At 40.0% G+C, this 24,755-nt stretch overlaps 5 protein-coding genes across 5 annotated transcripts; 3 read left to right on the forward strand and 2 right to left on the reverse strand.

Moving 5' to 3' along the window:
• Nucleotides 1-370: 370 nt before the first annotated feature.
• RHO25_011591 (uncharacterized protein) lies at nucleotides 371-1,542 on the forward strand (the record flags this gene model as incomplete). The annotated part of the gene is made up of 2 exons (XM_023603018.1): nucleotides 371-758; nucleotides 818-1,542. The coding sequence occupies 2 exons, from the start codon at nucleotides 371-373 to the stop codon at nucleotides 1,540-1,542; spliced, it is 1,113 nt and encodes a 370-aa protein (XP_023454862.1).
• An 876-nt stretch (nucleotides 1,543-2,418) lies between these two features.
• RHO25_011592 (uncharacterized protein) lies at nucleotides 2,419-3,232 on the forward strand (the record flags this gene model as incomplete). Its single annotated transcript, XM_023603017.2, has 2 exons — nucleotides 2,419-2,643; nucleotides 2,693-3,232. 2 exons carry the CDS (start codon nucleotides 2,419-2,421, stop codon nucleotides 3,230-3,232), a joined length of 765 nt encoding a protein of 254 aa, XP_023454871.2.
• Nucleotides 3,233-4,944: 1,712 nt separating this feature from the next.
• On the forward strand, nucleotides 4,945-5,709 carry RHO25_011593 (uncharacterized protein; the record flags this gene model as incomplete). Its single annotated transcript, XM_023603016.2, has 1 exon — nucleotides 4,945-5,709. One exon carries the CDS (start codon nucleotides 4,945-4,947, stop codon nucleotides 5,707-5,709), a length of 765 nt encoding a protein of 254 aa, XP_023454870.2.
• A 517-nt stretch (nucleotides 5,710-6,226) lies between these two features.
• On the reverse strand, nucleotides 6,227-6,865 carry RHO25_011594 (uncharacterized protein; the record flags this gene model as incomplete). Its single annotated transcript, XM_023603015.1, has 1 exon — nucleotides 6,227-6,865. One exon carries the CDS (start codon nucleotides 6,863-6,865, stop codon nucleotides 6,227-6,229), a length of 639 nt encoding a protein of 212 aa, XP_023454869.1.
• Nucleotides 6,866-7,502: 637 nt separating this feature from the next.
• On the reverse strand, nucleotides 7,503-8,059 carry RHO25_011595 (uncharacterized protein; the record flags this gene model as incomplete). Its single annotated transcript, XM_023603014.2, has 2 exons — nucleotides 7,503-7,785; nucleotides 7,839-8,059. 2 exons carry the CDS (start codon nucleotides 8,057-8,059, stop codon nucleotides 7,503-7,505), a joined length of 504 nt encoding a protein of 167 aa, XP_023454868.1.
• Nucleotides 8,060-24,755: the final 16,696 nt, after the last annotated feature.

A 24,755-nucleotide genomic window follows, 5' to 3' on the forward strand; every position in this document is an offset into this window, starting at 1 on the left:
TTCCGATCTGGACGTAATCGAGGCGGCGACACTCGCCATAGACAACGTGCTCAAGGAGTACGCCCGTCAATCTGCACGCCTTTCACGCTGGTGTCAGCCTTCCTTCTACCTAGGTTGTATGACATAAATAAGCTCTTGAATAATATGCATTAGTGCGACGCCTAGTCGTCTGCGACACAGCAATGAGAGTGTCTACCTAAGGTTGAAAGACCTGAACGCTCTTTACCAATCGCCCGATTCGCTCCTGAGGATCCCGTCGAAATCTCATTTGAACCTCTGCAAGTGTCCGCAAGATCTTGAAAACCGCGACTTGACCGTCTTCGTCTGCTAGTAACACCAACCTGAAAGGAGTTGGCTGCCCATTGCCTAGATGGCACCAATCCAACCTGATGAGAGAGCAGTATACATGGCACTCCGACATGTACTTGTTGCTGGCGATTCTCAGCTGAGAGCGTTAAAGAGAATCAAAGAAAAGATTCGGTTGCAGAATTCCGCCGCGCTTACAGCACTGGTCCAGGAGCACAACCTCGAAAATGTCGCGAATGTTGCAAAGCGTCTCTTGGAGGACAAGATCTTTCAGTCCACGTCGAAGGCTAAGCTGCGATTTCCCGAACTGTTCGAAGCGTCCGTTACCCAAAGCGCTGGTCGTGCCGATCCCGGGCAGGAAGTCATTGGAGCGGAGGATGATAGCCACAAACGAGCAGCAGAAGATCACCAACGAACGCAGACATCCGCTTGTTCGCTGATGGACTGTTCTGGTAAGCCATAGGCCTACAGATACGTACAAAGGGTCGTAGAAGGCTAACAATAAGCTCAGGTACGGATACAATAACATCCTCTCACAAAATGTCGCACGCAGAAATTACTGCTTGTCTGCCGTCACTATATCCTGTGTACTTGGCAATGAGGACTCAGCATTTGTTAATGAATGAGCTTCAAACCATTCTGGAGAAAGCGTCTTACGAGTTTGGACTTGTCAACATGCCAAATCTCTTACAAGAGCGAGGGTGGACCTGTGCAGAATGTGTTGAGCTCAATGAGTGGCTGAAGATCATGGCCAGTTTTGAGGGAAAGATGTCAGAGGAGGCCATCAGAACTAACGACAAGCCATTATCTGGTCTTCTCACAGACATGGCGCAAATCCGACATATCGCTGTACACAGAGTGCCAGTGACTGCGGACCAGATCGAAGTTTTCCTGGCTGATGCTGAATCGCTCGCAAGAGTGCTTGACAATGACATTCGCGGCGAGATGATCGCGCAGTTACGTCGAGAGACAAAATTCGCCGTGGATGAGATTAAACGAAACAAGGACGTGCTACAGTCTCGAAGCGTGGAGACAATGGGGCGGATCCGGCGTCAGCAAGCAGAGCTGGAGTGCGAGCTTCGGAGAGCGATCGAAAAGATGCTGCGGGAAGACAAGGAATTTCAGCTCGTTAAGGGGGAAGCTCTCGAGCAGGAGATCCGTTTTGCGGCAAGTGCCAAACCATCTGTGGGTTCTGAGCCGGTCGAAGAGGCTACAGAATCATGGCGATGGTGGTAAGAGTCGTTGTGATTTTCGTTCTAGGCCTGGTAGTCCTGCCTGTGCTCCTGGGAAGTCATTTATGGCGCCGCTGCCATCATCGACTCAACAGACGGCTTCTGTTCCGCCCTTGCGGCCATGGGTAGACGCGTAAAGTAGTTTTGTGCCAATGGACCCAAAAGGTAGCCTCAGCGACAGGCAGGCGTCGCAACGCTGACGCGACACCCATGTTGTCATCGCTATCAAATGCAGGGCGAGTCGCGCACACCAGCGAGTGAAGAAGGGCAGCAGCGCTCTCCGGCTAAGCATGTACTATGGAGGCTACCAAGGAGCGTGGAATTTTAGCGTCAAATAGCACTAACCGTTGGGCTGTGTCGGCTTATACGAAAATGCTTCAAACGAGTGTGCGGATGCCACGTGCACGCGCTAACCCACAAGCGTTGGCTCAAAGTTGTATTTTACCCACAGGAAGGTGTGCTCATCCCAATGCGTCCCCTCCAATACCCTGCTACGTTTCACAAAACAGTGCATGTCACAGCTGCAACTTTATACCCGAAAGCAAGCGGTTCTCCAGAAGCTGCTGTCCTTGTCGACATTACAGTGATCTTGCAAGACCGAGTCGTCACAGTCAACACTGCAATGATATGATCGCTGAGCCTTCTGTCGAGATACTCGTCAGACCGCAGGACACGTGCAAGTGCAATGACACTGCTGCAGCTCTGCACGCTAATTTTGCACGCGCGGATTTAGTGCACGACAGAACCAGATTGTCATCAAACCTCAAGGTGCGCTGTTCGGTTACGAGAGAAGCTATGTGCATATATATTACTGTCGATGCAAAGAAACCTAGAAGGCTTAATGTGGCATCGACCTTTTAACGTTGCTGGAGCCCAAAAGATGCCTTCGTTAGCCATGTCTTCATTAACAAGCAACACCGATACTTCGGAAACCCCAAAGCAAGGATCGCTTAACGGCTCTGACTTTCAGGACTTGTTCGATACATACAAAAACCCTCCTATTTCGAAGAACTATTACTGGCTTGGCAAACGAATTTTTGAGCAAATGCTCGCAGAAAAGATCTTCCGTGATTCTGCGGTCGCTCAAAACAGTGATGATCTGGATGTAAAGCTGTGAACATGCCAATCAGTGAACTATACTGACTCTACAACAGGAGAGCCTGGTTCAAGCGATTTTTCAGTACCCATATCGCGAACAGCTCGAACATATTCAACCGACATCGTCATTCAAGGCCTGTTTCCTGGAAACCGAGAAACATGTGAATTACTTTCGAGCCTTTGTTACGGGGCTTGCCGCAGCATTTCTGCAAAGCAATACAGAAGGACGACTGCGCCTCGCTTCCATCGTTCAAGGTGGCGTTCAAGGTCGTCATCGACCGATCCCCCCTGGTCCGGTAATGCAGTCGTATAGCACACCGGCAGGAGCGAATCGACAGTCAACGAACAGTGCGTCCATTAGCGATGGAAATACTCCCATGGAGCGTGCCCGCTACACGACTGCTCTGAAAGAGTATGGAGATCAAAGTGGGGCTGACGTGAGATGGGTAGACAGGCAGGTATCGGTAGCACCGCTCTGCTGGCAGGTCTCTGCGATGGCGGATGACCAGATGTTCCGGGCTACGGCGAGTAGTAAAAGAGACGCCAGACATCGAGCTTCGCAAATGGCATGTGAGGCACTCGGAATAGATATCTAGCGCTATCTGTTGCCATTCCATGTTTGTGTGTATTCTTAATGTAATGATGCACTTGGTTTTCGATCTTTCTACGTTCGAGAACCTCTGCATTTATCTGCTGCTGAACGCTGATTGCTCGATCCCAGAAGTACTTGCATGCCGTCCATCGAAGGCGCTTTTCGAACGCAGCGTCTCATTTCGTTTTGGTTGCTTCAAGAATCATGATTTCCTTGCGACTCTCTAGCTCTTTTGCCTAAGAGGAACACAGCATAGACCTTCCTAGGGGGTAACGAGACCAGCTTTTCTGGAGATACGTAACATGGAGCCAAGCGGGACCAACTCCTCAAGACCGCTCTCTTATTAGCTAACTCACTGCAAGTGCTGCAGCCGCTTGACGCCGTTCCGCAAAGTTGAATTCTCAACGCAGAGCTCAACATCTACTGTATTGCGTCTTACTCGCAGCAACAGCTCCGGAGGGCATGCCCAGGGACCCCATTGGTCTAGCACTGTTCCCTGCAGCACTGAGCTTCCCACTTTGCATGGCTCACCGCTGAATAACCTGTAGGTGAATTGGTGCCCTGCACTCCATTTGCATGCTCGCAGCTTCCGGCTTCGCAGCGCGCTACCGCATTCGGACCCACTTCTGCGACATCCATGCGCGAGGGCGGGAAATCAATGTTAGCGATGGAACACTTATGTATGATCGTCAACAGGCTCACACGAACGACCGACATAAAAGGTGCCTCCGCCATGATGCATCTTCACATCACTTGACTCTATTGCCCCATTGCAACGCATGTTCTGACGAGATTCTTTGGTTGACCACGCCTTACCGTTGCAGTCTATTGCGCGATGCCGAAGCGTAAAAAAGGATCCACAACGAGCTTGCGACCTCGCTTTGACTTACAAGAACGCTTACTAGGCCGTTTCTACGAGCCTCTTGTCCTGTTGTATACGCTCGGGCGCACCAGAGGGGAACCTGCAAAGCCTTTGATACCCTCTCGTAAACATCTGTCCTACATGCCGCTCACAAACCTGAGGAGGATATTTCTCAACGAGTTAGCGTACATGTGCGACTATGACAAAGGTGGCCGGACCGTGACAGCAATTGGATTGCAGTGTACACCGGAGAAGCAAATAGTCTGGGTAGCGACCAACTCGGGCTCTACGACAAAAGTCATTGAATTTTTGGCTTCACTTCTGAAACAGGTGATGCGTACAGCGATGCGCGCAGAAACCGGTTCTTTCGACACGGAGCTGGCATCGCGTTGTATTCATTTCGCAACTCCAAGAGTCAAGAAGTACGGAAGTCATTTGAGGCCTCTGATTCGAAGGTGCGTCTCTCATCTTCTCAAGACGGAACCAGTGGTTGGTGAGTTCAGACGTGGAACTCAAAGTTTCTACGGTGTAGCTGAAATAGGTTCACAGAAAGTGGCTTCATCGAATGGCTTCAAAGTTGGGAATATACGAGATCTCCGGTGGACCTCTGCTCTTCAGCTTATACAAGTCGTAAATCGAATTACATGCAAGTCCTAGCTCGACTCGGCGCAGAGCCAAGTTACGGAAGCAACGAGGACTCTATATATTCAGCCTTCGCAATGGTCCGGCACTACATTGGCAGATTGGGCCATCATTTTCGAGCAGCTGGAACGTTAATCGCCTGCGCACCAAGGCTCTTGGATCTGTTCCACAATTGCGAAGTTCGTGGCGTGCCTGTCCTCCCACACGCCACTATGCCTCCACCCGATCAACTGACAAGACCAAATAATGTTGTGGTTCGTATGCTGCCAGCAAATGCGCCTCAGCTCAATCACTACCAGCAAGCTCTTGCAGTCTTGGACGCCCGCTTTCAGGTCTTCCATCGCTTCCAGGAGAATATGGCAACGCCCAGCGGGAATCCATGCATTCACGCCGAGATTCTAGTCCTGGAACATTTCTACAGGTTCGGAATGCGTTTTGTGGACGATGATTCATATATCGCTTGCAGCAAGCCAGCGTGTTTCTGTTGTCTCCTATACTTCCGACACCATCCTGCACATGTGATAGAGCCCATATCGCACAATAAGATATACCTGAATTGGAGACCACCTGATTTCAGTACACCTATGGGCAATATCGGTCCGCATCATCAGCGAGACATCCTTAACACTATGAATCAGGTGCTTCGAAAGGAGATCTTGCTCCAACTCGATGCGAAGACTGGACATCAGGCTCAGCACCCAGACTCTGTAACCGGAATTACAATATCCACCCAGACGGGGCAGGCAGAATTGCACAAAGAAGGAGCTCTTTTTGCAACAAGGGTAGCAGATAATAACCCAGGGCTGGATCATTTCAACCAGACTTCTCCAGGCTCGATACAGGACGAATCAAGGGAGGTTCAACCAAATAACATCGAATTGGAGGCACCTAACGGCGAATTTTTCAAATTTGACGATGGCTTAGAAAGTCCCAGCAGTGATTCAGATGAGGATGGAGGCGTTCAATTGCCAGTCTAGCTACTACGAGCTCTTGCAGTAGGTAGTACAAAATCGAAATTTTCTTTGTCTTCCTTTGGAAGCTCTAATGGCATCAAGTCGACATCAGTTCTGACCACAAATGGAACGGCATCGTGTCTAAAACTAGACACAGTTGTCTCAAACCGGACATCCGCCCCTCGCCGATTGCTGAACCTCGAGGAGTGCGACCAATCTTTCATCATGACATTCTCACTGCCCACAGCTGGTTCTGTCTAGCTTACTATTTTACTGACGGACAGGCGACATAGCGCGGCGCCGATTCTGCTTGGCTTTCCGTCCAAATTCTGTCAATGATCGTCTTTTCGTTTTTTTAGATGCTTTCTATGTCCGACTTGCTACCTATCTGCGTGCTCACTGACCACGTCGACAATAGCACAACGCTGCTCAATATACGAATCTTTAACGATGTTCACATCGTGAACTTCAGTCATCGGTTTTACGCGACTTCACTATGCTAGTCTCTTAACAGTATATTCTGCAGTCCATATAGGCTGTACTATGCACTGACCCCTTTGCCGATCGCTGAAAGGACGTCGGTCTCTCGATAGCATCCCACTCCCTCGATTTGGAAAAGGTTCTGCTCGTAGCCGAGCCTATACACAATTACGCCAGGACCCAGAGCATCTCTGTATCTTTTCACCTGCTTGATATGTTTTCTGTGGATGAAAGGATTCTTCCTGAAACCAAAGGTGTTCTTGAATTCCATCCAACAGATTTGCTTGCCGTTGAACTCTGCGGGAGTGTCAAACATGATGTCTGGTGTCAAATTGATAATATTCTCCACCCCATTATCTATAGCCTGACGAATGTCCTTTTTCTGCTGAGACTCGTCCCTCATGCCTCCTTGGTAACATTCTTTAATAGCCTGGACGAACGAATGCTCGGCTGCGTTCGCATGTGCCGCTCTTATGGCCTCTTTCTCGCGTCGCAAGGAGTCGCCCTCTTCAGAACGATCAGGGGGCAGGAGACGCAGAGCACCTTCGAGGATCGCAGAAACCACTTCCCGATCCACGTCGGTTCCCGTCGTTCGAATGATGTCTTCTATCTGAGGATTTCGATGTCGGCGTGCGCATGCAGCTTGGAAGATGATCTTTATTTTATGCGCCGGGATTCCAGAATATGGCAGTGCGTCCATTACAAGCACAGCAGGCGTTTCAAAGGCTGGTGTAGCGTTTTGGACCGGTGCAGTGGCAGCCCGAGAGCTATGGTCATTCCCATGATGGTTCCGCGACTTATGTAGGTGCTCTCTCAGCGAACCTAACGATTGAAATCCTTCACAACATCTTTTGCACGAACGATGTGGTAGTGCGTTACCGATGTGTTGATTCAATGAAGACCAGTCCGGAAAGCCTGAGCCACAGCAAGAATAGAACATGTTCTGGTCGGGTCAGGACGTTTCGAAAGCCTAGGTTTGTTTGAATTGGTTCCGGCCTTGATACGATGCTGAGTCCGGGAAATCGAACAGCGACGGTGCAAGTGGTCGTTGGAGTTCATGCTCAGCGCGCAATTTTGAACCCGGTCCTCATATTTAAATCATACAAAATGGCCGCGGCACACGAAACGCCACGGCTCCGCCTATCATGAGCGAGTGCATGATCACTTCTTAGGGATCATCTGGCCGATCAACGATACCAGCTTGCTTATCGAGTTGCGTTCGAGCACCACAGACGCAGGGACCATCAATTGTGTACTGGCACAAGGTAATGTCTGGTAACCGTTATTTACGCAGGATTCTAAACATGACCAACAATTGGAGGAGCATTCGAAATTCTTTAAGCAGTCCAATCAACACTCCAAGCGCGGCTGGACTCATTATCATCAGTGCGATACAAGATCGGATCCCAATCAAGATCTGCCGCAGTACCCTCCACACAGATCCTAGACGGTAGATCATCAGATATCCTGGCCCCGAGGCATAGTTCTGGCGACATCGATCCCGCTAAAGCATCACGAAGACCCGCGAAACGAGTGGCTGCCTGGGTAGCTCCAGCTTCGCGGAACTTCGCAACTGCCTGCTCAAATTCGGGCCCTGTTTTGCGGAAGTCTTTTTTTCCACTAAGAAAGGGTCAGGATGTATACTATCGTATGTGGTCCCATCAGATCCATACATTATTTCCGTTCCGGCACAACTGATAACGAAGATGGCTCCTCGTCCAAGGGCTACCTCTAAGTGGAATAGTCTGCTACCCTCGTCTTCCATGCGCTCCAAGGTACTCAGTGCTTGTGCTTCGTCCACTGCCGGGCAAGATCGGTGTAGCGAATGCGCGATGGCTCGCATGTCGAAGTCTGTTTGTTGTCTTTTGATCTCATATAGCAAAATTGCGGCCATGCACTTCACTATCCGGGACTAATGTCCCGTGGAAGTGGCGTTGGTGTAGGCGCCGGCCAGACGAACGATTGGGTCACTAGCATCGTACGTTGTGGGTGCATTCCTCGGAACTTCCCAAAACTCCCTGGGGTCGTTGGTCCAAGCACGCTCATGCGCAGCGATGAAAGTGAGCCATTCTTCATCTATACGGCATGCTGCTAGAGCCTTCTCTCGTCGAGCATTGACTCTGGCGGATTTGGTTTGTAGCATGTAGACTGACCCTTTCACGAGGCCCTTTCTTCCAGCACGAAGCTGATGAGCTTGCTCGAGCACGCTATCGAGAAGCTTCATGTCCTGCTACAAGTTAGCATCTGCTTGGTGCTCCATAGAGATTTTGACGAGCTTGAACGTCATCTCCTGTCATCATATTCTGGAGTCGGAACCCTCGGTGCTCATGGAAAGCCATTTTCGTTGTGCAATCATCAGACTCAGACGCCTGTAAGATATTTTGCAAACTCGGGTTGTCAGGGTGGGCGCATCAAATCAACTTGTGATGCTACTGCTGTTGCGCCAATACTCGATTTCTTATCCCAGAAATGATTCGATTCAATGTCGAGACATTGATTTTAAGTGCAGTATGCGTGCACTGTTGAGGCTACAAGGGAGCGTGGAATTTTAGCGTCAAATTGCCTTGGCTTGAACAGCGCATGCATCAGCATGCGTGAAGTCTGTCTGCGCACAAGCTGCACCTCCCTGTTTTACGAGCACAATAGTGTTGTGCCACAATGATGTGGTCTTTTACAAAGGCAATCCACTTCGTAGCATTGCTGTGCCCCGAGGACATGCGTTGGAGTCGTCAGACCATTGTACACAAAGCATGTAAAGCGCGTGTACGTGGTTCATGACACGTGGCAGAGTGTCTATGACTCAGAAATGCAGTGTTCACATGGTGCATTCAGACTTCAACACCTGCTCAGCCACAATGCAGGACCAAAGGCACTATTCGATATCGAGCATGGTGGGTAGCTCTTCGTGAAAAGCACAGCAGACAGCAGCGCTCCCAGCTCGCAGAATCGTGGGGTGCTTTGTCGCGTCGTCTGTGGCACCGTCAAATAGCTCCCGCAAGGTTCCCACATACACCGTGCAGGTCCTAGAAACTCACATGTATAATTTTGAGGACCAATGGGATTTAAGCACGTTATGCGAGGTCTCACATGCTCGTAAGTGTAGTACCAGTGTAGAGCACGCACCTCGTTTGTCGCTCACGAAGCACGAATACTCTCGTTCAGTCGTTCCTTCTCTAGCTCGATATTTTACAGTGCGTACAATCACTTCAACTCTTCTACAAGACACACATTATCGTCTAATGTATAGACGAGGAGCTTATGCGAGTAGCTACAACGACCATGGCTCGAGATGAGGTCGTTGGGCAGGCAGTCGAGGCGGCAGACAGTACACTCTCTCCACAAAACAATCACCGTGGCGTTGTGGCAGCCACGGACCGCGTTGTATCCGACGTAACGCATAAGATACCATGCAAAGGCAATTTCGAAGTCCAGATAGACTAGGTACCGGGTTTGCTGCGGGAGAGGGTGATGCTGGAGGCAATGGAGCGACGTGTAATACGTGAATAGACAAGCTTAGTAGATCGCGAGGATTACACGATCATGAGAAACGCCTTGTTCTACGGACAAGCCACTATTCATGACCACTTAGCACGAACGCGAACTTCCATGAACTCCACTCTCTCGATCGTACTGCAGTGAGCATCGGATCGCATTGCATCATTCTCAAGTTATCCTTCACTCAGCATAGAAGATCTACCACGGTGCCGCTGGACGCTTGCACAATGCTGTCGACTTTCCTGAAAGTGCCATTCCCCGGTCCTATCGATCGAGCCTCGAATGCAACTAGAGAGCGCTGGGGAAAAGCGGCCGAGAACACGGTGGAATAACCATTCAAGGCGGCATGCATCATAGTGGTTGCCGCTTTTTCCAGGCTATCTTCGACAAGTACTTTGGCTTTCCTGGTTCCAGAAAGACCCTGAACTACCAACACGTAATCGCGAGGATATTCTTCGTCCGATGGTGCCAGTCCAGGACTGATTCTGATCTGAGGAACTTTCACGGCAGCATCTGCATCTGTCATTTTGATCCTTTCTAGCGAGCCATCTTGCTCGATCCAACAACCAACATTCGTGGTGCGAAGACACCACCCATGTGCATTGATGTCGTTCTGTGAACAGGGGCCAGAGATGACCATCACCGGTTGTCCAAGAGGTTGTGAGGGCCTGTACAGCACATGATGATTTAGCCCTTTCTACGAGTTGTAGTGGGCGATGTATGTTTGTCATGCCCATGATTGCAGTGGTTGTCTCAGCGTAAAGTATGTTGAGTTCAGCTCTTCCTGATATTATAGAAATGCAGCTTCTGACGAATCTACCAACCAATGGGAAGTGCTTCCTTTGGTCGAATAGCCCACTTTACACTACAGCTCCATATATGACACGCATACGCGACATGCTTGCAGTTGATAAGCAGAGAGCGCGACACCCAATCGTCTTGCTATCACTGCACCAGTAAACAAGATTTTGATCCCATGAAATCGATTCTCTGACCCTGCATGCCCGACGTTGCTCTCAGCCGCATGCAGGATTGTCACGTGGCCCTCGCCTGATCGGGACGCTCGGTCGCCTGGCCTCAGTTGCGCCAAGCTCCTCTAGCACGACAGAAACCCACCTTCTGATCGAACCATTTGGTGAGTGAAGAAAGTGCGAGCCGGCGAGTTCGAGTAAGTCGTCGGCAGGGTGAAGGAAGACGCCGCGAAGGGGAGTTCGCGCTCGCGCCCACGCCTTGACGGTCGATGGAGGCTCGTTTCGATCATACGAGACTCCAGTGGGTCTTCCAATCCGCCCAGCTGGAAGCAAGCTTGCGCGTAGCGCATAAGATCGCATACCGTGCAACGCGTTTCCGGGGGAGAGCTGTACGACAACGGTGGTGTGGTCAGCAGCCAATCCTAGAGCAGCACATAATGATGCATATAGTGCCAAGTGGGTATCTGCGTGAGGGCGGCGACGGTCCTCCTGGGGTTTGCAATATCGCCAATGAACATTGCTCGCCCTCACGCATCAAGACCGCAGAAGTGCGTCGAATTGCAGATAACGCAAGAGCACGCAAGCTACTGCATTTCGGGGCTTGATAAATTATCTCTAGTGAGCTATATGCTAACCGATAATTCTTAACATACTTTAAAAGCTCTGCAAACGTCTTAACTATTAACTTGGCTACTAGTATATTCGCTAATACTTTCGCGTATAAGACGTTAATATTATTACTATAGAGCTATAATATCTATAGTAGTCTTAGGCTCGATGTAATAGACGTAAGTAGACTCGCTATAGAAGAAGCGCTTAAAGAGTATAGCTATTAACGTATATTAGTTACTAACGTACTAGTATTATTTCTATCTAGATTATATAAAGAAGGCGACTATTTAGATCTAACTATAATTTATAGACTAAAACGATTTAAAGTCTATAAGGCTATTATATATACTAGGTATTATTAGTTTATAAGTACTTATTAAGAAGAAAGATAGAAAGTTAGTACTCTAGCTATCTCTAAGTAAGAATTCGTAAATATACTAAAGTAATAAACTCTAACTAATAGTATAAGAAGACGCTAAGAACGTAATCTACTTAGAAGTAGAGAAAAATAATACCTAAGCTAAAGAAATCGAAAAAGATAATCTAGAAGCTATTTAGTAGATACTAGAGTTTCTATATCTATATAACTATAGTAGAAAGTCTATAACTCCGGATATAGATATAGTATATTATAGTATAGAACTAATTCTATATACTAAGGTTTACTTAGCTAAATATAAGTATAATATCTCTACTTTAAAAATAGCTACTATTAATAAATTCTAGACTATAGCTAAGTTATACTAGGAACTAGATATATTCTATAAAGTAGTCTATATAGTCTTTACTATAACTCCTAATAGTAATAACGAGCTTAGAGAAGTAGTAGCTACGATTATATATAGCTATAATATAATTCTAGGCGCTTTAACCGAAATAGATAAAGTAGTATATACTATAGATAGTCTCGAATACTAGTTATAGAAAAGGAATAGTATAATACTTTATAGGCCGAATTATAATACTTATAGTAACGTATCTATAAAGGAGTATATATAGTATATCTATTATAAGTCAAAAAAGTTTAGTACTAACTACTTCTTTACGATTTACGAATATCTCTCTAAGTAGTAGTATTACTTAGCTTACTAGAATATATAAAGAAGTAATCTAGTTTTAGAGAAATAGAAGCCTCTTACTATCGAATATAGGAATAGAGTACTAGTAGCTAGTATACGCTTACTACTAGGTAGTCGAGTATAGAACTAATATAAAATCTTCTATTAAGGAATTTAGCTTACTCTCTATATTTGCTTTATAGATACTTTAAGAATTCTTAGAGGATAGAATAGAATTCTAAATATCTTACTCTTCTTATTAGTTTAGATTATAGCTATCTAGACGATAATAAGTATAGTATATATAGGTTAGCTAAAAGGTTTACGAATATATACCTAGAGTATAGTCTAGAAATATAGTACTATTTATACTATATCTATTAAGTATTAATTAGCTTAGCTTAGTTAAAGTAGTAAGTTAAGCTATTATTTAATAATAGTCTTAACGATTAATACTATACTATAGATAACGTTATAATAAACCTAATTATTATATATAAGGACTTTATAGCTAGGCCGTTATCTAAAGATATAATAATCTAGCGTAATAGCTCTCGAGAAACCTACTTTTATAAATAGTAAAGTATATATTTGCTTCTCGCGTTTTTGCTATAGTTAATAACTATAAATAAGATTACGCGGCACTAATTATAATACGCTTATATATATAGCTCCTAAGAGTATATAGAGAGATAAAGAAGTAACGAAGAAAAGCTAAGAAAAGATACCGACTAAGCTACCTATTTCTAGACTATATATTTATAACTATTAGAATAATTTAAAGAATAAATAAGTATAGATTCGCGCTACTCTTCTATATCGATTAAAGCTAGATTACTTTTATTAGAGTTACTACTATTAGTTAATAAAACTAAGAAGTAGACTATAGATCTTCTTATACTTATCGTTTAGTTATTTAATTATAAGGAAACTCTCGTTAGCTAGTCGACTAGTATATTAACTAGTCGAAGTATAATAAGTTCCTAGTAAGTAATATTAGTTTCTATATTAATAAGAGTTTATACTTTTTCTACCTATTCTATATTAAGCTTCTATAAAGCTATACTATATAGAGCGTTTCTATCTATCTATAGTATCTATAAACTATTAATATTTTCGGCCTTCTCGACGCTATACTTAAACTACTTATTATAGTATCTTTCTATATAATTCGATACTAGATAAGATAGGTCGTAATACTACTCTCTAAGCTCTCGATAGACGAGTTCTTCTACTTTATATAGGATAATTAATTCTTTATAGAAGACCTTTTAAGATTTAGAATAATATTTCGCCTACTTACGTAGCTAGCTTTTAATAGTTATTTTATTCTTAACGTATCCTACTTTAACTATACTTAGTAGATTACTATATATAAAGATATATACGCCTCCTCTTTAAGCCTCTATATTACTAATCGCTATAAGTAATCTTCTATTATACCTCTTCGATAACTAGAAGTAGGTAATATAGAGAATAACGAGTTCGTAGCGTATATACCGAGCTTCCGACTAATACTACGAGTTAATAGTAATAGATATAGTATTAAGAGCTAGCGAAGGAACTAAAGAGTTAGGACTATAAGCTAGTTACGATATAGTATAAAATTAAGCCTAAAGAATACTAGAAGATACTAGAGATTCTTAATATATAGCTTATATATCGCTTTTCGATACGAGAAGAACTAGAGTATATAATAACGAAATTAGTAGGTAGATACTTCTATAGAGTAGAAACGAAGCCCGACGTTTATACTACTAATAATTAGAAGTATACTTTAAGAGCGACTAGAATAATAAATATAGTATAAAGTCTATAAAGTACTAACGTCTTTCTATATATACCGAGACGTATAGTATACTAAGATACTTATATCCGGATATATTTATACTTTAATAGATTATTATACTCGCTTTCTCTATTAAACTAATATTTACTAAGACTATAGACGTACCTTCTAACTAATTATAATAGTACTCGAACCTTAGATAGAATAGAAATATTATAAAGTCTAACTACGACGCTAAAGTTGCTTACTTATAGTATCCTCTCTCTTTATACTTCGAGCTATCGAAGTATAGAATAGAAATATCTCGTAGACTAGACTTTTCTCTTCTAGTAGAAGGATAGACTCTAGTATTACTACTATCTTATATAAAGACGCTATATAACGGAGTTAAATATTATATAAGTCTAGACTCGATAGCTTAATAGATAGAATAATCGGCTATAATAGCTATATATAGCCTAAGTATAAAGCTCGGGTCGTCGGCCTATAATCTTTATACTTAGTATACTACTAGAACTTAAAACTCGTCTAGATAGATACTACTATTATACTAACTATATTCTAGTAAATAGAGAATAGGAAATCGATACTAAGAAGCCTACGGACCGCGCCGCTCTAAGTTTAGTACTATCGCTAGGTAGTCTAGACTATCTATTTAGTATAGAGGAGAGAACTAAACTAATTAATGAAAGCTAGTTAAAAACTTTTAAGACTAGAAGATAAGTAAGAAAAGGAGGATAGTAGAACCTTCGAGAGATAGAGAGTATATTACTATACGCCTAAAACGCGTAGTATTATATAGTACTATTAACTACTAGAGCCTATATCGAGATATATATACCTTAAATATAATAAAGTCTAGAGTAGTAAGAGAAAAGAAAATAGACGTAGTAGAAGAGTCTAGAAATAGTATATAACGAATAATAGTAGTAGCTAGTAATAATATACTATAGAGGTAAATACTAGTATAAATAAAGCAAGCGGAAGAGCGAGTAAAACAAGTAGAAAAATAAGCTAAGTAGATAGAAAAGTAAATTAAGGAAGTAGAAAAGTAAGTAGAATAGATAGAGAAATAAGTAGAATAAGTAGAAGAGAAATTAAAATAGCTAGAGAAATTAGTTACGAAGGTACTAATAATCGAATAGATTATAACTATTATATAAGAGTAAGTAGTAGTAAGTATTTAGGAATAACTATAACTAGCTAATAGAGGCGTATCTACTAATAGAAGTTACTTATATATAGAAGTAGTATATATACTCCTAGATAGCTAACTAAGTAATATCTATAGCCTAACTATAAGTATAACTCTATTAGCTTTTATAAACTCTTTCTACTATATAATCGATATCTTAAGAGCTAATAAGACCGAGAAAGCGAGAACCTACTCGAGTATAGTTAGAGAGTATATAAAGAAAGAGATATAAGGAGTCGAAGAATAAGAATAGTAGCGCTATATAGTAGTAACTAAGAACCTATATAACGCTAACCGGATCTATATAGCTTATAGAAGTAAAGGCGAGTTAGTATAAGTTAAAGAGATAATATTAAAGACTATAGCTATAATACTAGGAAGCTGCGTACTATAGGACTAGCTCTATCTAATTAAGGTTAATAATACTAACTATACGGCTATAATTACCGAGATAGAGGACCTCCGACTAGGAGTAATTAAGATACTAGAGAAAGAGAATAAGACTAAAATCGCTAAGATTATATAGATTAGCCGAAAAGATAGTATAAAGGTATATAGGTCGATAATAGTCTACCTAACTCGAAGTAACGATATAGTACGCCTATTATAAGAATAGTACTTCTACGTAGTAGAAGAATCGGCGTATACTCGAGTTTATAAACTACGCCGACGACTAATATAGTACTATAAGTACTAGGAGATAGGCTATATTATATATATATATAATAAACTATAGAGATATACTAAGTACGCGTAAGAAGGTTACTACTATATCGAATACGACGCCGAGAGTTTAGTTCTAAAGTATATCCTATATAGTAGACTCTACGAATCGTATAGTAAGAACTATCGAATACTATATCCTCCTTCTATTACTAATATCTAGCCTCTTAAAGGTTCTTTTACTAAATATTAGTAAGTAGCGAGTAGTATAATATAGCGTAATAAATAATATAGACCTCGAGAACTTCGGAGTTATTATATTATTAGAACCTTATTCGTTTATAAGAGAGAGTAAAGTATTAACTACGCCGCTAGGCTACTTATACTAGACTTAAATAATACCTATAGAAACGTATAAAAGTAGATAGAAAATTAGAAGTATACTCTAGATCTAAAAGAGAATAGAGAGTAAGCTAGTTCTAGTACTCTCTCTCGATATTACTATAGTACTACTATATCTACTCGATCGGTCGGTATTTATCGTATTAGTCTATATAGTACTAGCTAACTCGTAAGTACTCGTAGAAACGATATAGCTCCTATAGTAAAGTATAGATACTATAAGAAGATAGGTAATAAAAGAAAGAATAGATATACTTCTAACTAGTAACTTTAACTAATATAACTAGCTATAGAGTAGAGACGATATCTTATCTACTTAATAAGGAGAGATAGATAGACTCGTAGACTTTATAAACGACTCTACGCTATATAGTCTTCTACCGAGAAGTACTAAGATATAGTAGAATAGTAAGTATAAAAGTACTATTAATCTAGTACTCGTCTCTAAGGAACTAGCTACTATACTTATCTAGTATAGGATTTATAGAACTAAGTATAGATCGGACTACTATATAATCGAGACTACTATTAATATCGCTATACTAGAGTATATAGTCTAGCTATAACTACTACTTAAGAATATACTCTAGAAGAAGATTTATATAAGGATTACTAGTATACTCTAGCTATTAGCTATAAACGTATATAGGTATATACTAGTAGATATATAGACGTAGGCCGACTAACTTATAAGTATAGTACTTATAGTAGTTTACGTACTTACTCCTATTACGAAACTATTACTATATACTAAAAGATAGTAGATATACGACTTTACTAAGCTTCGTTAGATCTATATCTATTAGAGGAATAGAGTAAGGAGCTATCGCCGAGTAGAAAGCTATAGTAAATAACTCGAGAAATAGATATAGATTACTTCTAAGGAATACTATAATACTATCTATTAGTAGTAGAGGAAGTATTAGGAAGAGTTCTTAGACGATACTAATAATATCTAGTAGGTAGTAAAGTATATAAAAGCTAATACTAGCCTAGGCTTATCCTAGATCCTACTTCTTATAAAAAGAGATAGGTTAATTATAAGTAGTAAGAGAGAGTAGGCGACTAAGTTACTATTAATATTCTTTCTACCTCTTCTATCTATAATCGAGAATAAAGAGTAGCGAAAGTAGAGAAGGCTAGTCTATATACCTCTACTTACTATAGACGAAGTTAAATAGAGCGTATTCGTAGTATAGTTATAGAAAGTAGTAGAAGAGGATAGGCTACTAGTAATAGTATAGAAATAGATATAGCTAGCTATAGAGGAGAGAGTCCTAATACTCTTTCGAACGTTACTATAAAAGAGAATACTACTAGTCTAATAGAAGATAGCTAAAATTATCCCGCTTAAGAAACCTAATAAAGGTAACTATATAGCTATAAAGGCGTAGCGACCTATCTCGCTACTTCCTACGCTTAGTAAAGCTCTAGAAGTAGTAGTAGTAGAAAGAATATTATATATAGTCGAGACTATAGGCCTCCTACTAATAAACTACTTTAGAGCTTAGAAGAGACAATTAGTAGTATAGGCGCTTCTTCTATTATAGGAATATATCTATAAGGCGTAGTATAATAGGAAGGTACTTAGTCTAATTAGCTTCGATATAAAAGGTATATATAATAGAGTATATAAGGAAAGACTACTATAGCGACTCTAAGTAAAAGGTATTTCTATAACGCTAGTTAAATAGATCGATTCCTTCTACTCGGACCGGTCGGCTATAATCGTAGTTAATAGCTAGGTATCGGAATAGCGAGCGCTATAGTAAGTAGAATTACTATAGAGGTCGCTATTATTACTAGTCCTATTCCTCTTTTTTAATATAGACCTTATCTAGTATAAGATCGATAGTAATAGTAGTACTATAGTATTTATCGACGACTATATAGTATAGGTTATAGGCTCCTCTATAGAAATAAACTAAAGTAGGATCTAGGCGGTCGTCGACTAAGTAATAGAGTAGGAATAAAGAAGTAGAGCTACTTTTAAAGATAATAAAATAGTATTTATCTACTTTATACGAATACTATACCGAAGTAGTATCCGGCTAGTTCTAGTTAAGAGATAAGAAGTTATAAGAGTAGAATATAGTAATATATTAAGCGCTCCTAGACTCCCTATCTAGAGATATTAAAAATAATTCTTATCTCCTTAGTTTATATATATTCTACGTACTTTTATCCTACGCTAAGTATAAGTAGTACTAGCTATTATACTTTAACGCCTAATAAGCTACGCCTCTCGAGCTATATACTCCTAGCTCTTATAACTATCTCCTTTCTCTAATAGAGCTATTTTAGCTTATAGAGAAGACTATATATTTCTATCGTCTTAGTATAGTATCTAGTACGTTCGTACTACTCCTTATATATATAAATATTAAGTCGAGCCTTAGTTCGTAGCTAGTTACTATATAGTAACTCTCTATAGTAATAGGCTTATTAATAGTATATACTATCGGCGCTTACGCTACGAGGCGCTAGTATACTATAAATTCGTTATATACCTCTCGCGTATTTTCTCTATTAACTATCTATATTTAGTAAGCTCTTCGTATCCGACTCGTACTATATACTTAACTATCTAGTACTTCTCTCGTATACGACTCGTAAGTAGTATACTTCTAAGGAGAGCTACTACTACTTCTGCTACTCTAGCTACTAACTATCTCTCTTATATAGTAGACGATCTACTAAAGGAGAAGGACGACGACTGCTAGCGTTACCTCCTATACCTCTCGGACTATAAGTCGCGTAGTTCGTATACGTATCGTATACTTCGAGTCTACTAACTCTTTATACCTAGCTATCGAGCTATACTATAATAGCGATATAAAGCTCGGCTAGTAGCTAAACTATATTCGCTATAGTAAGTCTAACTATAAGTATATCTATATTACTAATCTAGACCTTATTAAGTAGGCGTAGCGCGCGCGCTACTACTACGCTCTACTACGTATAAGTAGGCGCCTCGTACGCTACTAGTAGCTCCGCTACTACTTCGATAATATAGGTAAAGCTATCGGCTATATCCTTAAGTACCTATAGAGTAACTCGAGTAAGTCTACTAGCCTCTTCTCTATACTAAAGAAGGCTAGTAAGGCGCTAGCTACTAGTATACTCTCCGCTAACGAGCTTATAGTAACGAGTATAGGCCTTACTATCTAGCGCGGTATATTCGAGCTAGAGTATAAGATATATCTTATATTTCACTAGTCGCTTACTTCTCTTATATAGTACTAATTCGTATAATAGAAGCTCTACCTACTTAGCACTTCTAGCGAGGCTCTAGACCTCGCTATTACCTCTATCTACTCCGGCTAGTCTACTTAGAACGAGAGCGAGCTCTCTAAGCTTAAGGAGAATAATAAGAAGAAGAGTAAAAAGAAGGATAATAAGGCTATAGGCGAGAGTAGCGAGTAGTCTACGAGCCTTACGCTCTTCCTCTACTAAACTCTTATAGTACTCTTACGTCTCGCCGGCTCTAGGCTATATACTTCTATTACGCGTAGTATACGCTATACTTATAGGTACTATAAATAAATATCTTCTCTCCTCTTATAACGTCTTAGTTTTCTAAGTTCTTATATCTTAGTAATACTTAGTATTTAGAATTCTTAGAATTTTCTACTATTCTACTAACTACTAGTATTATTATTTCTTCTATAGTTTCGTCTTATATATAGGTAGCTTAGTTTCGCGTTACGCCTCGAATATATAAAGTACCTTATAATTCCTAATATATTCTACTAGCTTCTAAGTATTATATTCCTCCGGCTACCTATACTATCGAACTAGATACTTCTTTATACTTTTCTCTATATAGCTTTCTAGTACCCTCTCGACTTCCTATTTGCTTTACTTATCTATAAGTAGTAGGCTAGTATTCTATATATTACTACTTTACTAGAGTTCTAAAAGAAATACGTAGAAGATATTATAAATCTATAAGCCGGTTAGTAGAGCTAGGTAGTACGCCTGCTTTCCGACTATATTAATAACTTTAAATAGTCTAGCGAATTTATCTACTAGCTTCTTCGATAGTACCTTTAACTAGAGGTTCTTTATAGATAATAGGACTAAGTCGCTAACTTTAAATTCTATCGGCTAGTACTTCTAATTAAAGTACTTAGCCTAAGATTCGCTTACTTATTACTAGCGCTTAGTTAGCTCTTCGTAGTTCTACTTTAATCTCTCTATAGTACTCTTTACTACTAGTATCTCTCTCTAAAGAAGTATATTCCGAGCTTCGCCTACGTTTCTCTTATACGTTTCTATAGAAAGGTCTAAGTTAAACTTATATACTACTCGAAATAGCGATATCTTAAGCGTAGTATTCGCGCTATTATTATACGCGAATTCTACTAACGATAGAATAGACGCCTAGTCGTTCTATCGTTCGCTATAATAGATACGTAGGTACTACTTAAGCGTCTAGTTTACGCGCTCGGTTTAACTATTAGTCTATAAGTAGAATATAGTACTTAGCCTACGTTTTATATATATCTTATAGTAGAAGTCTAACTAGAACTAGCTAGTAAAGACTAAGCCTCTATCGCTTATAATACTAGCTAGTACGCTATATAGTTATATTACCTCGTTAATTAGAATATCTATAAGCTCTACGCTAGTATAGTACTTTATTATTCGGACGAAAGTTACTATCTTCGAGTAACGATCTACGATTATAAGAATCGTATCGAAGATATAGCTATTCTACTTACTAGGTAGAAGATCTATAATAAAGTCTATAGATAAATCCTTCTAGGAATAGTTAGGTAGTAGGAGCGTAGCTATCTTACTATAGAGGCAATAGCGCTTCGCTTTTGCTTTCTAATAGCTACTATACTACTCGACGTACTACTTTATATCGTTACTAACCTCCGGCTACTAGTACTTCTACTTAACTAACTCTACTATCTTATTCTTACTAAAATAGCCTACTAGGATATTATCGTAGTATATATAGATTACCTACGTCTATAATACTAGATCGTTTAGTAGATATAGAGCCTCTTCCTAGTATATATAGCTATCCTTAATAGTATATTTCTCGCTCGCTACGTCTTTACGTTCGGCCTACTTATATAGTACCTTTGCTTTTAGATCGAGCTATACTAATATAGTAGTATATCTAATAATTATATCCGAGACGTTAGCGTATAGCTACTCTTATATAGTAATAGTACTAGCGACTTATAAGAGTAGAGTAAAGCTAAATAGACGAACCGAATAGTTAGTCGCTACTATAATATATCTACTATCGAGTAGCGCTACTCTCCCGCTCTTAGCCGCCGCTATAACTACCTTTAGAGTATCTAACTAAGCCTAGTAAGTAGCTTTTATATAGGTAATAACTAGGCCGCTTATAGGTATAGTACTCTATACCTAGAGTTTCTACTATAGTAATAGTAGAAGGTTACTTATCTCCTTTGCCTCTTATACGTAGTCGCTACGTCTAGATAGCGTATCGGCTAGGTTAAGCTTACTAGCTCGATAGCTAATAGTAAAATTAAAAAAAGCGAGGAATATTATCTACTTTACTTATCTACCTATTAACTACTTAATACCTATAAATCTCTTAAGATTAGTATAATTAATAAGTACCTTAACTTTATATATAGCGCCTTCGAGATATAGTCGCTATATCTTAAATGCTTTAACTACTACGAGTAGTTTCTTATTATAAACTTTATAGTTATATTTAGTATTAATTATCTTCTATAAGAAGAAGGTAATTAGATACTATTCTACTTCGAATAGTTAGCTTAGGATACTAGCTACTACGAAGTCGGAAGCGTTAGTTTCGACTCGTAGGTATAGCGTAGAGTTAAAGTATCTTAGTAGTAGTATAGTCTAAAATCGATTCTTTAGCTTATAGAACGCCTACTCCTTAGCTACTTCCTACTTAATTAGCTCTAGCTTCTTTCTATCCTTTATACCTTTTAATAGCGCTATTAAAAGTACTATAACTCTCGAATATCTAAAGATAAATCGATAGTAGAAGTTCGCGAATCTAAGGAAGAATTAAACCTCTATTAGTATAGTTAGAGTTAGCTATAAGGCGATTATAGCTACTCTACTTAGGTCTATCGCGACGCTACTAGTAGTTACTACGAATCTAAGGAAGTCGACCTTTTTCTAGAAGAACTTATACTTAGAACGCTATACGTAGAGTCTAAACTTATAGAGCCTTTTAAGTATAGCGTATATATCTTATATATATTCCTTATATATCCTACTATAGATTAGGATATTATCTAGATATACTATATAGCTTATATCGACTAGCTCTACTAGCGTATAGTTAATATATACTTAGAACGTCGCTAGTACGTTCGTTAAGCCGAAGAGTATTACTTTATACTAGAAATAGCCGTAGCGCGTACGAAACGTAGTCTTCTAGTAGTTACTTAGCTTAATCTAAATATAGTAGTATATATCGGCTAAGTCTAAGGACGTAAACTATACGGCTCCTATAAGCCTATCTAGCGTCTTACTAATTAGAAGTAGTAGATACTAGTTCTTAATAGTAATCTCGTTTAGCCTATAGTAGTCGATATATAACTATAGCTTACTATTCTTCTTTAGTACGAATAGGATAGGTATATCTACCTCGCTATCGGAATACTTAATCTAATCGTACTCGAGTTCTATCTTTAGATACTTCTTAAGCTTATCTAATTCTCGCTCTAATTAGTAATATAGTAGATAGAATAGTAGTATAGTTCTAGGCCGTAGGTTAATCGTATACTCTACGCTATTAACTAGCTTACTTCTTATTTCCTCTATCGGATTAAGAATATCGTTAAAATAATAGAACTCCTTAGAGATAGGCTTAACCTTATTACCTATCTTACTTAGGCTTACTATAAATACTACTAGTACCTTCTAAAGGTTCTTAAAGAACTTATAGGCTTCTCGGACTTCGAACTTACTAAAACGATCGTTACTATATAGCTATTTATCTATAGCGCTACTAGCTAGTACGCGCTAAGTACGTCGCTATAGATAGCCTAAGATCGTATTAGAAGTTAGTATATTATATATATAGAAGATACTACCTATAGATCGCTCCTTACTACTAGAGTCTATAATCTATATACGTATATAGTACGTACTATAATAGTACTCTAATTTACCTATAAAGGTAGTAACTAGTAGTAGAGCTATATTCGGCTTTATTAGTAGGTTATACTATAGTATAAAGGCCCTTAATATTATATTAATATCTATAGTATTATTAAGAAGGAAAGTAGCCGGCTTACTATCTAACTACGTTTCGACTTCTCTTTCTACGTACGTCGCTAGTACGCTCTAAACTAGTAGAGAGTTATCGCTATATAGTTTAGCGCTAGTAACTTACGCGTTATCTCTAGCGCCTTAGCTTTTTTCGCTCTCTACTCCTTTACTATAGTTACTCTATAAATAGCTAGCTTATTACTATCTTTCTTAGAGTTCGGATAGTTAGGACTAATATAGCTAACCTCGTTATATATAAAGTACGTAGGTTACTAGCTCTTACTCTTACCTTTACCTCTACGTTTACTCTTCGGCTTACTACTATAAGTATCGTATTAGCTACTAGTCGAACCGGAGGCCTCTTTATAAGGAGTATTACTATTAGTACGCTTACGCTTAGTCTACTTATTCTCGGTATTACTATAATATAGCTTATAAGGTATAGCTTTCTTAGCTTACTCGAGGCGCCTTACTAGAGCAATAAGGTTAGTATACTTATTAGAGATAGTATAGTTCTTAATAATATTCTTATATAGTAATAGCTTTAGTTTTACGAGGAACTAGTATACTAGCTACGCCTTAGTATAGTTACCTAACTAAGACTCTAGGTTACTAAGGTCTATTACGAACTATCGTACGCTCTAGCTCTTACTCTAGTATATATTCTCGTATTCTATAGTTACGAGAAGTATATAGTTCGCTTAATCTCCGACGATATCGTATAGGAATTAATAGAACTAAGACTAGGTATATTCTATAAGTAGAACGCCTAGGTATTTATTATACTATACCTCTTATACTTTACTTACGAGGTATATAATACCTATAATTACCTTCTAGTAATCCGTCGGAAACCTTTTTAGTATAGCTATAAAGTTTACTTTAAGAGTATAGATAAATTTATATATCTTCTTTATAGTCTTATCTTTAAAAAGCTTAGGTATATATAGCTTAATAGACTCGTATAAGCTATACTCGTCGCTTTCGGAACGTACGCTACTCGTATAACTTATAGGCGCGCTATCTTACTAAGGTATTAGCTATCCGAGGCCTAGCGCTATCGCGCTTAGCCGTACTAGTAATTTAATTATCTATACCTCTCTTAGTAAGCGTTCGTTCTTAGCCTTAAGAGTATAGATCTCTAGCTATTTATATAACGT

This window comes from Cercospora beticola, chromosome 8 (assembly GCF_033473495.1).
Source record: "Cercospora beticola chromosome 8, complete sequence".
NCBI classification, from domain to species: Eukaryota; Fungi; Ascomycota; class Dothideomycetes; order Mycosphaerellales; family Mycosphaerellaceae; genus Cercospora; species Cercospora beticola.